This window comes from Euleptes europaea, chromosome 2 (assembly GCF_029931775.1).
Source record: "Euleptes europaea isolate rEulEur1 chromosome 2, rEulEur1.hap1, whole genome shotgun sequence".
In the NCBI taxonomy this organism is placed as follows: domain Eukaryota; kingdom Metazoa; phylum Chordata; class Lepidosauria; order Squamata; family Sphaerodactylidae; genus Euleptes; species Euleptes europaea.
The window spans coordinates 103,163,037-103,176,434 of record NC_079313.1 but is presented as its reverse complement, the minus strand read 5'-3'; the positions used below and the strand labels follow the sequence as shown (position 1 = coordinate 103,176,434).

The 13,398-nt window shown below is 39.1% G+C and overlaps 1 protein-coding gene across 1 annotated transcript in view; it reads right to left on the bottom strand.

The window, feature by feature from the left end:
* The window catches only part of IPO9 (importin 9), a 47,487-nt gene that overhangs the window by 17,951 nt on the left and 16,138 nt on the right, over nt 1–13,398 (bottom strand). Inside the window, exons 4-12 of the mRNA XM_056844433.1 lie at nt 12,977–13,178; nt 11,591–11,679; nt 9,942–10,028; nt 8,655–8,774; nt 7,790–7,890; nt 4,118–4,176; nt 3,524–3,675; nt 2,018–2,116; nt 155–261 (exon numbers count right to left, since the gene is read on the bottom strand). Coding sequence (XP_056700411.1) covers nt 155–261; nt 2,018–2,116; nt 3,524–3,675; nt 4,118–4,176; nt 7,790–7,890; nt 8,655–8,774; nt 9,942–10,028; nt 11,591–11,679; nt 12,977–13,178 — 1,016 coding nt within the window. The remainder of the gene's footprint in view (nt 1–154; nt 262–2,017; nt 2,117–3,523; nt 3,676–4,117; nt 4,177–7,789; nt 7,891–8,654; nt 8,775–9,941; nt 10,029–11,590; nt 11,680–12,976; nt 13,179–13,398) is intronic.

The window sequence follows — 13,398 nt, the reverse complement described above, 5'->3', positions numbered from 1 at the left end:
AGGGCTCGTTTTATCTACCTAAACTCATTTATCTACATTCCATTTCCAACCCGATAAATCAACAATGAAAATAAACCAATTTAGTTTTACTGTGTTAGATATAGTGAGATATTATTCATGGTAAATGTGTTCTCTTTTTCAGTGAATGTCTTACCAATGCTCAGTGCCGCTGTTCTTAGCTTGCTCAGCTTCCTGCAAGTGTCTTGTAGCTGCTGCGGCCAAAGCTGTTGCACTCTCATTCTGAAAATCAGCTGCCACAGCCTAGGTAGAAGTATGACAATAGCTGGCAATTTCAGACAAGACAAAAAAACAAAAGCTTCATATAATCCTATTTTACAAATAATTCCGATTAGAAATTACATAACATTTGACTCCAGAGCATAGAAAATCTGGCCAGAAATCAGAAGAGAAGTCCCCTCACTCTTCTCTTCTATTTGCATTTCAGATAAGGAGTATTTAGACGTTACAGGGTACATGTGACTGCTGCTGACCTACATCTTTCCAATAAGGCCTAGCAAAACAAATGTATTACATTACATTCAGAGTCTCCCCACCCCAATTCAGTGGTTGTTGCTTGCAAGGATGCAGGAAAAAGCTGAGCACAACATGACCCATCATGAATCGCTTTTACTCCATGCAACCAAACAGAAAGATTTGGAACAGCCACAAGCTCCACCCCCCATGTCTCGTTAAGAGTAGGCCCCAGCCCATGGACATACTTCCAGAAATCATATCTTGAATAAAAATTCATGATTTCCAAATAAGCGGCTGCATCTTTAGATAAGACGAGGCAATTTCAGGGGATGTCTCAGTACTCCACCTCCAGGGCCAGCTCAAGAGCTTTAGGCACCCTACAGCAGCTAAGTGCCCCCCTTGCCATGGCCTGGGTGTGCCTGGACCCAGGTGAACCCCAAGCCACTGCGCCCGGACCTGGGCAGGGAAAAGGAGCCATTGCCAGTGTCTACCCTAGGAGCCAGGTGGATGGGCAGTCTGACTGATGGCCACCTGGTTCTTTATCCTCCATCCCTCCCTCATGGGGGGCAGTGCTGGAGCCAGAGGAGTGCTCAGGGTTGCCAACTTGCTGTCCCACACCCTTCTGGTGCCCTAGACAATCACCTAGGTCAGGCTAACAGGTAGGCTGAACCTCCCCATGCCTTTATGACCCCTGACTAAGTATATGTAAACACCTGCTGGTTTAAGTCCTGATTTGCCAGTCACGAATAGGAGCTGGGTTTTTTATGATCATTCGACTGTTTGTTGACCTGTTGATGGTCATTCAAAATGTTGCTTCATGGTATTCTTTCCTGACCATGCAGTAGAGAACAACCGGATTTTTGCACATGCATTCTTACTCAGCCCAATTGAGTTCTACTACCCCCATCCTTCCTGTTTAACTGCTCACTCAGCAGGCAATTGGCACAGACGAAGCAATCATAAATGCTGTATTTTAATAAAATCCTACTCTTTAATGTTTGTCTAAGTACTTCCTAGTGATGCTGATTGCTGCTAATCAGTAACAGCTTTGCACATGTGCACCTTTGCAAAAACCTGATGCAAATCTGCTCAGCAAGCGTTTATAGCTCTTTGGCATAAATGCAAGAGACTGCATGATCAGCTCACATTTCAGTGACATGAACGTGGTAAAGTTCGACTTTTGAACATATTCGTGGAGAGATTTGCAGCATCTCTATCCTGGAACCATTCCCTTAAGAACCCCTCCAAAATACTTGTATTCCCCTGCACCCCAACAAATCCTAGGGCTCAGCCTTAAGACTTGCAATTTTTTTTATACAAAATGAAGATATTTATACTTCTAATTTCCATAAACATGCTAAATAGTATGATTTAATACACTAACTGGTTTATAAATGATGCATTCTAACCACTGTCATACCGGCTCTCAAGAGCAAAACGCATATATAGTAACCAAAAGTCCTGTAATTTTGGGAAGCTGTGTGTAAAAGACAAACCCCATTCACTATTGCTATTTAGATTCAAACACTGCATTTTTTCTTACCAACAATAAATCCTGTGCAGCAATTCTAACTGTATAAGAAAATGTGTCATCATCTTCATCCTCAACAAACTGTTGTGGGTTTGCACTCCAGACTTTTATCTGAAAAGTAATGAAATCACAACAGATCAGTAACTTGTAAAAAATCTCTGTCCAGCCTGGACTACTAAAGGTAACTAACTAAACCAAAGAACTGTAATATACAGAACAGTTCCAATTTTGTTTTCCCCACACTTGATCAGTGAAAAATGTTTATACACTGCTGCATACACAGGGTGTACATACAGCTTAAGTTTTTCCAAGAAGCTTCTTGTCTGTTTCCCCATTATACAAAAGCTAAACTCAAAAGCACTCAAAACTGCTGGTGTAAGAATTTTCAGAAGGGAGATGTACATATGTAATTTGCTATTCAAAAAGCAATCATGCCAGATCCCCCAGGTGCTGTTTGAATCTGATCTGCATTTTCATCTGAATTACTCCTGGGAAATAATCAAAGTGATCTAGATAAAGGAAGATTTCCACTGTTGTCAAACTTTGTTCCAGCTCACTTTAAGATCAGATCATGCTGGTTAGAACCTCCCCTACTTGCCAGTGGTCTCCCCATCACCACTAATACCTATTAGTATGGGTTATGTACACCCAAGGAGCAATGGGTTCCTTTGAAGTGCAGGAACCTGGATTTTTAAACCCCAACTCAAGATGGCCCACAGATAAATATCTGCTGATGAAGGACATAGAGATGCTGACTAGGATCATATTCTTGATTCACAAAACTAATTACAGATGATTTAAAAAACAGCTTTTAAAAACTGTCCCGGTTACCAGCTAGTCTACAATGCAGTCTTCTACTGTTATACCAGGATTAAACAATTATACTTCGTGTGAAATCCCAGTGGAATTTTGGGCTATTTTGATTAATATTGCTTCTGGAAGATTCATCTTTTATCACTGGTACTATTTGACAATAGTGTCCTATTTTGTTTTCCTTTGTTGCAGAATCTACTCATTCTAGATGAAACCATTGTGTCTTCTCTGTTCTGGGTGCAAAGAGTGAGGGGATATGTCCTTAGGACTGCATGGGCAGAACACTTTTTTCCACCCATCAAGATTTTTCTCTTACAGTCCTAAACAACTAAAGTATTAACTGAACAGTTCTACTTCAGTGATGCAGCTGATATGGACAGTAAATGAACATCAAATAAAAATCCAGTGCTTGCAAGCATCTCCCACAGTATCACATACCATTCCCATTAGAAATGTTTCTCAGAAAGAGAACTATTTTAATGCCAATATTCTGCCATCTCTATATTACAACAAAAGGCGTGTGTGTGTGTGTATAAATATTTCACCATATGGTACACTTTATCCTACATGGGCTATAAAAATCACTGGAGACTGTCACAATAACTGGTGGATCTAAAGTTTTCTATAACTTTTAGACTCAATAGGTATAGGAGATAAAGTTTTAACAAAATTTCCTATGCAAAAGAGCACATAAAATTCACTTACCTGCTCTTCTGTGATCTGCATATAGAGAATGATGTAATATATTAGCTCTGGCAAAGCTTTTTTTACTGTGCTTTTAAATCTGGGGTTTTCTAACAGTGCATGAACAAACTCAAATATGCTGAATACTAGGTTTTCAAAGCCCAAAACTTCACCTAAATTTAGAAAAAAGAAAATCACAGTCTTAAAATAGTTATTTTAGTGTAATGAATGACAGCTGTACTGTTATTTTATCATGCAAGCAAAAGAGAAGGCAAGAACTAGTCCGCCAAATGAAATTCTGCAAAGCCTTCTATAGCAGGAAGATTTTTGTTGCTGTTTTACCCCTGCATTTACATTAAAAGGAACTTATACGTTCTTTTAAAAGAAGAGCTCTAAATCTTGTTAAAGGGACGATACAGTCCTTGAATCTGTCCAATGAAACCTGTCTTATTTCAGCAGATAACACTGAATCCTGTAATATTCTCACAGCATGTTTTCCAAGAACATTATTTTGCTTATAGTTAGCCATATGCTATTAATTTTCTTGCATTTGCTCACATAGATTTTCAGTCACACCTACAGCAATAACTAAAAAGCAACAGGACTGTTTCTTACCATCAGAATCCACTGGGTCCTCTACCTCTTCTGTGTAATTTACTTCTGTTCTCACATAGGTATAAAAACAAGTTAAGGAAATGTGTTTTATCAAAATACTCACAGATAACAGTGCCTTAGCTTAAGCTCAAATCCTCTGATGCATTTCAGTGAGGATAAAAAAGAAAGAAAATCACTGAACTAAGATACAAAATTATCTCTGAACTAAGATACAAAATTAACAGTGCAGACTAATACTCACTGGAACAACCAATCCACAACCACTTGTAAATTCTAAAAATTTTTTTGACAAATTACCCACCTTAAAAGGATGCGAACATCTGATTTTGGATCTAGTATCTAGTAAAAATGTGAGACACAGAGGTCTTTGTATATCTACAGAGAGTGCACAGCTAGTGCAAGGTCAAAATCAGGCTCTGCAGGTGATATCAGACTGCATTCAGAAACAGTAGTTCAATAAAGATATGCACAAATGCTAGGTCCATGTCTACACCTGGTTCTTCCCTCTTCCCTTCCTGCTTGGACTGTGATGAAATGACGGTAGTTTAAGATTAACTCCATTTACTCACTACCATACAAATACAGCCAAACCGATTAACCAGAGTTAGTTTTCCAAGTACAAGTCTTTTTTTTTTAATAATTTTTTTATTATTTTTCTATACTGATTAGACAAAGTATTCAACAATCAATATAAGTAAACACCGGAGTATAAATTCTAGTTAATAATTGTTGAAAATACATACATATATAAAAAATAAAATATAGACTTCCCCTACACCTCCCTCAATCTTGTCATTTATTTGTAATCTCCTGTTTAAGATTCTAATCCTAATATTGTTACAAACGTTTATAATGTTTGCTATTTCATTTACCTATATTGAAAGAAAAAGAAAAGAAAAAGAAAAAAGAAAGAACAGATATAAAAAGCATTATTTTTATAATAAAAAATGGATTAGATAGTAAGTATCATTTTTAACTTCCTTTAAGAATGAATATTCTAATTCCTCCATTTCTCCCACATATCTAATAAGTATCAGTCATGTTAATGCCATTAATTATTCTATTTTTATCAAAGCCAAGCCATTTGATCAGTCCTTTTTGATTAAATCCCGAGAAAAACTAAACCCTTTGACCCAGTCTCTTTATCTTAAATTTCCAGCATCTTCCTCTTTTTCCCAGTAGCTTTAAACGTCGAAGGTCATCCATGGAAGTTGTTAGTGCAATTCCCTCTGTGAAAATTGATGGGAGATAGTGAATCTGCAACATGTTTTCTTCCATCCCTAAGGTGAGAAGAAAAATCCCGGTATTTCCAGCTTTTTGCCCTTTTAAATTCTCCCAGTTGACTTTGAAAAGTTCATCAGGTAAATCATACAGCCAAAAATCAAAGTCTCTTACATTCATATCCATGGTTGTCAACTGGGTTGGTTCAATTTCTTCTTGCAGATGTGTATCCTTTGGTAGTCCTTCGTAGCTCTCCATCTCCTTTGCCGAGTTTAATTCTTCTTTTAATGGTTTATCATTTGGGGAGCTTCCTTCTCTCATCTCAGATCTCATTGTCATAATTCGGTCTTTTATATCCTTGAGATCTCCCGAAATTACATCCAATTTCCGATTAACAAGTTCGTAGATATTGTTTGTCAGAGAGACTAGTCGATCCGTGAATTTAGTTTCACTTTCCATGGTTGCTACTTCTGGTAGTTTGTTGAAGTTTAATTTGTAAAATCCGGACAGGTATACGTTGTAAGTTGTAAAATGGTATTACGGGGGGCAGGATAAGAGGTTGCACGTCTGCTGTTCCTTCCTTTTGCCTAGGAACTTGGGAAGTATATGCCAGTTACACAGTGGTGCCACACATCCAGTCTCAAATCCCGTAGTATTCTCGCGTTGGCAGACAATAGCTGATACTTCCGGATAAGACGTGGCTTAGGAATTTGTTTACTCAGAAAAGCCTCCTCCCGGAAGTGGGGGGGAATCTGCTCGTCCCTCCCCTTTACACTTCTAGATTTCTGATTGGTGGCTATAACGTCATTCAAAAAGTCCCAATTGTTATGTCTATCCACTGATCAATTTGATTAAGATCCTGCCGGCTTATCCAATGTTTTTAAATGTCAAAGAGTCATCCAAACCTCAGATGGGAGATACAGATTCTACAGATATTTTTTCCACTCCTTCGGAACTTCCAATTCCAGGTAAAACGAAAGAGTTCTTGTTAATTACTCAGATTTTAGAAGAGTAGGTATTCTTGCTTCTGTATCGTTGCTTAGATGGTAATAGGTAGGGAAGAGATGAGCCTAGTTCCAAAGAGACGTTCACGGCAATGGTTTCCCCTCAGGCCAGATGGGACCTCATCCAGGATTCCAAGAGTCGCCCGATGGCTCTCTCGGCAAAACTGGGGGTCAAACCGCACTTCGTGGGCAGCAGGAGAGATCCTGTTTCCCAATCCACTATTTAGGATCGGGTAGGGGTGCAAGATTATACCCCAGATTCAAACGAATCTAGGTTCCCTTGGGAGTCCCCAAGAGACGTGGTGCTCAGCTCAGCGTCCCTAGCGGAAGTCCTCCAACCACAAGTCAAGGTTCTTAACTAGGGTTTAATCCCGGTTTAGGATCCCAGTTAGTGGATGGAAAAGTAACTCTGGCTAAGTCATGCAGCTACTTTGCTGATCCCAGAAGTTAGCCTTAAAGCACCATTCCTGAATGAGACCCTGTGCAAGGGAAGAGGGAGGAGCCAGCCTCACATGCCACCCCCCTGCACATTTTTATTTAACTAAACATCTAAATGCAACAATGTGTTCAAAAGAAAGGTAACTACAGTATTCTTTACACTGAAGGAAATACTATTTCCTTTTTCCATCTTGGAATACATTCCATTTTGACAGGAGGGTAAACCCGGTCTATTAAAAAAAAGGTAGAAGAATTTGACAATTATACATTCTTCACATCACACCACCCACTTTACTCAACTAACTGAAATTTTATCCCTACAACCAAATACCTGGACATATAAGAAATGTATTTCCATTATTTCCTTCGAATACCTATGCTGAAGAACGTGTAGTTTTCAAACTAGTGAAATATAAAGGCCGGCTCCATACATCAAAATAAATCTCTGTTTATCTGATGGATATAAATAAAGGTTGTTCTCAGGTTCATATGCTCTCTCCAACCTCTCCTCCCCTTGCATGTGAAGTACAATCAAAGACTTCCTAATTTTGGGAGGCCTTGAATCAAGTTCCAATTTGGAAAGATGTCAAGAAGCAAGCACCTGAGCAAAATGCAGCTCGTTTCCTGCCACACAGAGATTAAAGCAAGGTTTAGAATAATGGTTATAACGTCATTCAAACACATACAGGCTTCTTCTTCTGGCATCAGAGCCCCCCAAAGTTTGGGAACCCTCCGGGTCAGCATTCATAACACAGGAGGGGCTGAAGCCAGCAAAGAAAGTTAGCAAACCCTGACCATGTGGAAATGCTTTGTGCATGTCTACAGTGTTTTCTGCATTCTGGCTACAGTCATAATGCAGAAAAACCAGACAACAATTTTTTTCAGCTGCAAATATCTGTTTTAAGGTGTTAGAACCTATACCTCTACTGGGTTTTTTTTTCCTTTTTGCTGCCATAAGTATGTTCTTTGTAGGAAACCTCTGTTATTCCAATGCTATAAAAAAGGATATAATGCTGCACTTTCTGTGAGGGTATTCCAAACAATGGGAAGAATCTGCTGCATGGAAGAAATCATGTGTCTTGGGTAATTCTTTACTAAGGCCGTCACTGCCTAGAAGAGGAAAATAAAAATACCTTTAGAATCATTTAACATACTTGCATTCACAAAATACATCATTTTCACTTAGGTACTGATACATTAATATTTCTTCTTCTGCAGAATACTCTTATATTAACCAGTGAGTAGCAATAATAATACTGCTGATTAAATGTATCTCCACAAACACATAATCTATATACTTATCTGTATTACAGCTAGCAGCTAACACAGGTGAATGTAAGATATAAATCCTCATTTACCTTTGAGAACTATACTGGAAAGATGGATTTTAAAAAAATAAACACCTTTAATTCATGGGAGTCTGACAACCTTGAAGGATATGCAAAAGCACTTTTAGGCTTGCACTTCTAGCCTTGCACTACCTGAACTCATCAGAGATAATTTACCATACAATAAAACGTCCTGGAGCAATTTGTTACAAAGCATATATACCATTTCCAGACTAATATAATTTTGTGAAAAGAGTGTCTTTCGATTCCCAAAGACCTATTTTTCTCTTATTAACGGGCTCCGAAAGAAAATACTTCCTTCAAAGTTTCTGGAGCTCCGTTTCAGCCAAATCAAAGGTATCTGCATTTTATTACCAGCAGTTCTCTCTTTGCTTGGAAGATACGGTAATATCAGAATGAGTAGTTGCTAAGGGGAGAAATGGGAGATACCATGTAGACAGATATTATGATTAAGAGTTCTCTTTTTGTTAACAGAAAACAATATATCTTTACATGCTAATATGGTGATGCATTCTGCACTCTTACCTTTAAAACTTCCATTTTAAGACCACTGTCTGATGTAGGGCCATCAGGCATCTGCAAGGCCTGAACAAAGGCTTCAGTAAACTGCTGCACCACAGGGTAAATCAGAACTTTAGCCGCTCCCTATCAGAATTTAAAAAACAACAACAACAGTTGTCCTTAGGGCTATAGATGTGGCACCTTGTAAATTGCTTGTCATTAGAAGAAATATCTAAGAAGCCATGTATCTACTAATACAGATTCATTTTCTCACCTGCTCCTAAAAAAGAACCAGCTGATTACAGCTGCTATCAACTTCAATGTCACACACAACCTTTAAATGAGTGTTTACACTAGCTGTCTTGCAATCAGTTCAGCAGTAAATGTCTTGTTGGACTCCAGCTACTCATTAGTGAACACGCTTTCATAAATAATAGGTAGTTTCTAATAAGAACCATTCTGATATACAGCTTTCAGTTTGTAGATCATATCCCAAATTAAAAGACCGACATTTTCAAAGCTGAGTTTCAGTAGGCTCAGGTTTCAAAACAATGAGGTCATCTTCAAATGGGTATGGGTATACAACTCTCACTCCCACTAATAGCCAGTAAGCTGCTCAACCTGCACCTTTCTCTGTATTAGATCATGATGGGTAGCCGTGTTAGACTACCTGTAGCAGTAGAAAAGAGCAAGACATGAGCTGTGACTCATGAAAGCTCATACCCTGCTAGAAATTTTGTTAGTTTTTAAAGTGCTACTGGACTTGCTCTTTTCTCTGTGTTCTTCTTGATACAAAGCTATCTCTGTAGCCCCTTAGTGAAACTGGCTTTCCCCTCCAACAGAAATTGCCTCTAATGATATATCAGTAGGTCTGTTTTAGCCAGCCTCCACAGGTACCTACTGACCAATGCTCTAAAGCAGGATGGAAAATGGAGGCTGCTCAGAGTGTTTCCTTGCCACATGCTGCAACTCAAAAGTCCTTAAAACCCTTTCAAGTAACATTAAAATAGCAATGTGTGTGTAAAGAGCCGTCAAGTTGCAGCTGATTTATGGCAACCCTGTAGGGTTTTCAAGGCAAGAGACTAACAGAGGTGGTTTGCCACTGCCTGGGCCATCCAGATCAGGGTAAAATAGCAAAATTAATTACCAGTGTCTACTATACAACTCTTCTTCCCGTTGCACAGTACATGCATTTTCTACATACAAAAAACAACATATAATACAACAGTGACTGATGAGGTATGAAGTCTTTATACCTTCATACCGGCACAACAATAAATTCACAGACCGGAAATCAATGGTACAGCATACCTTTTCCAACTCCTCCATATTACAGATCATGTGGGCACATGTGGTAAAGATTTCCACAGCGCGTGACCTTGTACGAATACCATACACCTAGTAAGAAATACCTTGTTAAAATATGACAGAGGCTGGTATTTGTTCTTATCAACAGTTGCCATCCCCATTAGCATTTTTTCCTGAATAATGATTCCACAAGTCTGTGTAAAATGGAAAGCCAAGTTTTCCTCTGCACAGAGAATCTAAATTAACCCAATATTTCTGTTTCAGGATATCAGTATTTTAATGTTTAAGGCACAAGAACAAAAAAGAAATGTATGAATTCCACAGAAGTAATCATGTTAGCCAACCAAAAAGGAGTCTTGTGGCACCTTACTGACAAAGTGATTTATTGTAGCAAATTCCATAAGCATGAAGCATGTCCTGGACTAGCAGATGGGCACAGAGGAAAAATGGTAAATAATGACGTCAAAAGACAGACTTAGATATATTTTCACAATAGCATTTCTAGTCTAGGTACATACTTACATAATGGACTCTCAAAGCACATTCTTAACTCTACTTGAAATGTTCTGACATTTGCTAAGTTATTGAAAAACATGTTTAATTGTATCTGCTCCATCTGATGCGCACTGTCTTTCCCTGCCCCAGCACACATGTTAGTTTAGGGGCTGCTGAGGGACTGGGGGGGGGGGCAGAAATACAGATTCCAGAAGCAGTAGTATGAGCCAAGGAGGTAGACAGAGTTTTGACAGTCATTACAGTGCAGGGTTGCTAACCCTATTGTTCTTCAAACTGCTTTCTGCGCATTCATACACAGGATTGTCACTGTGCAGGTCACAGGTGAGAAAAATCTAAAAAGCTCTGAAGAAAGGTGATCAATTCTTTCTCCCCTCTCACATGTTCCACAGTGAAGGGTAGAATCAGTACCTTCTTCTTCAGTTTCTAATTGACCATGAACAGAAGTTCTAATGGTAGGAAATGCATTCTAAAATACCCTGGTGACTGCTAAGGTTTAGAGAAGAAAGGGATAAGATGGTAACTGCATAGAGAACTTCACAAGCACTGCAGGTAAGCTAACTTATTTTACCATTATGACAAAACTACCCAATGGGTGATATCCTTATGGTACATTAGAGTGCATTTGACTTTCACTACTGGTTCTGGTTCTTTCCTATGCTTCCACCTCATTCTCTTTTCCTCTTGCACATCTTGAGCTGTGATACCTGCTCTATCCCTCAGAGCACATGGACAGTTGCTCACAGACTCCTGTATAGCACACAGCTAATGGAGCAGTTTACATTCTACTCTAGGCATGGAACTAGAAGGCGATGTCTCCAACACTAATTACTCTTCTTTAGGTTGGGATCTAACAGAATCCATACAGAGATCACCCGCTATCTGTAGCCAGGAGGTCCTAGTAAATGTTTTCGCTACACTATCATGTTTAAATTTTTCTGCATAAGCTCCAAGGAAATACTCAGGAAAGAAACTAAAAAAGTATCTGTTTTCAGTGACAAGTATGAACTAAAAACATAGCAAGAGCACAGAAATGCCTAAGGATACTGATATTTGGTAGGATAGGGTCCCCCAACATAGACTTATTTATTTTATTCCTGACAAAGGGAAGGCAATCCTTGCCCCTGCTCCCCCCATACCTCTGCCATCGTAAAAATCTTGTACATTTCCGGAAGAATAACAGGAGCAACAAGGGGCATCTGTGTGTCTGTCACCTCCCGAGTGAACTCTAGGAAACAACAGTCTAAGTAACTACATTATGGTCATATAATCATAACATATTTTGCAGAGATTATTCACGGATAGCAGTTCCACACTGTTCCCCCCATTCAGATAGCACACACACACACTTACAAATAGACATGAGAAGAGTTAAGTGTTTCCTCAGAATCATATGCATCAAAAGGCCTAGTCCTCTCTGGGGGGGAAGACCTGAATTTTAGTTGTACCACTTCAGCTTGCAAGTAGAGCCTCTCAAGAATAAAACCTCTTCTATATAAAATAATCCCCAGCACACAGAAAATTAGAAGTCAATGAGAAGGCAAGATGAAACCCTTTTCCTTGACATCTAGTTTTTGATGTGCAAGGAGAATTCAGTCAATCGGGCCTTAACTTGCACACTGCTGATACAACCCAAATATAAGTTTGCATCCTCAGTGAAAACTGGGCCTGTATCTAATACAGACATAATTGAAAGGGAATGACTGGCCCAAATAAAACTCTGGGCGTTGGCAGTGAAACCGTCACTCTACTCAACATCCCACTTCTCTGCTTGCCTGGCAGAAGCTTGACAGACTAACGGACACTGGAGATATCATGGTGAATAACCCAACATCCAGGATAGTGGAGTACATGAACACAGCCATCAGATGCTAGTTACCTTCTACGTTGTCTCTTAACAACATATGCCACTCCCATTTCAAAAACGTCTCGTATGACTAATGCTCTCATCTCACCCCCAAAGAGACACAAGTAATCAAGGGTTTTTCCGAGAAGAGGTACTGTGGACTGCAACATTTCATTTGAGATTCTAACCCTGGAGAAATTTAGTCGGTCTGATCCTGCTTTAAAATTATCTGAACAAGTGAGACATAGTTACCTGGTTCTATGAAGTCAAACATTTTCCAGAGTAAGATTCAGTTTCTTTTCTGTCCCAGCTAAACATACTTTTTCTGTTTTCATTTAGCATTATAAACACAACAGTCTTACACCTGCACACCTACTGCCAAAAACTGAACCACTGAGTAAAATGCATGATAATCTTAAGAAATTATAATATCTGAAAGGGAAATGGCTAAAGTGAACCATTTATTGCAGATTTACTAGAAAAAACTGTGTCCTCATTCATTACTACATCCAAATTATTCCATAATCTTGTACAAGGGTAAGAATAGAGACCTTCAAACTATTTCTACATTGCAAATCTCAGCATGAGCTGAAGGAAATAGAACAAGTAGAGCACCAAATTTCCCCACAAGCTCATATTAAAGCAAAACCCCTCAATTAAGACTGTACCATACACATACCTGTAAGGACTCGCATGGCTCCATGCACTGCATTCAGATCCCCACTAACCAGCATCTCCATCAACAGATTGAAGAGTTCAGGCCAAGCTTCAGGCCAATCCCAATGAGCTATTGCTGAAACTGCATAAGCAACACTTGAGCGCACTTTGCTAATTGATTCTCTCAATCCATTGGGAAGCAGTTCCCTAATGGCAGCTTTTGCCTGTGGAGAAAGATGTCCTTAGCAAGAAACACTTCTGAACATTACAGTACTCTATTTGCAAATGCTAATGTCTCTAGTCACATACTAGAAAATGCCAAAAAGGTAAGTCCTAACGAAAATACTATGGTTGGATCCAACATTGTGCAAGCAGAACTTATAAAAAGTAGAATTTTGCCTCTCTCTGCACAAACCCACCCACCCGCCCATCCAGATGTCAAGG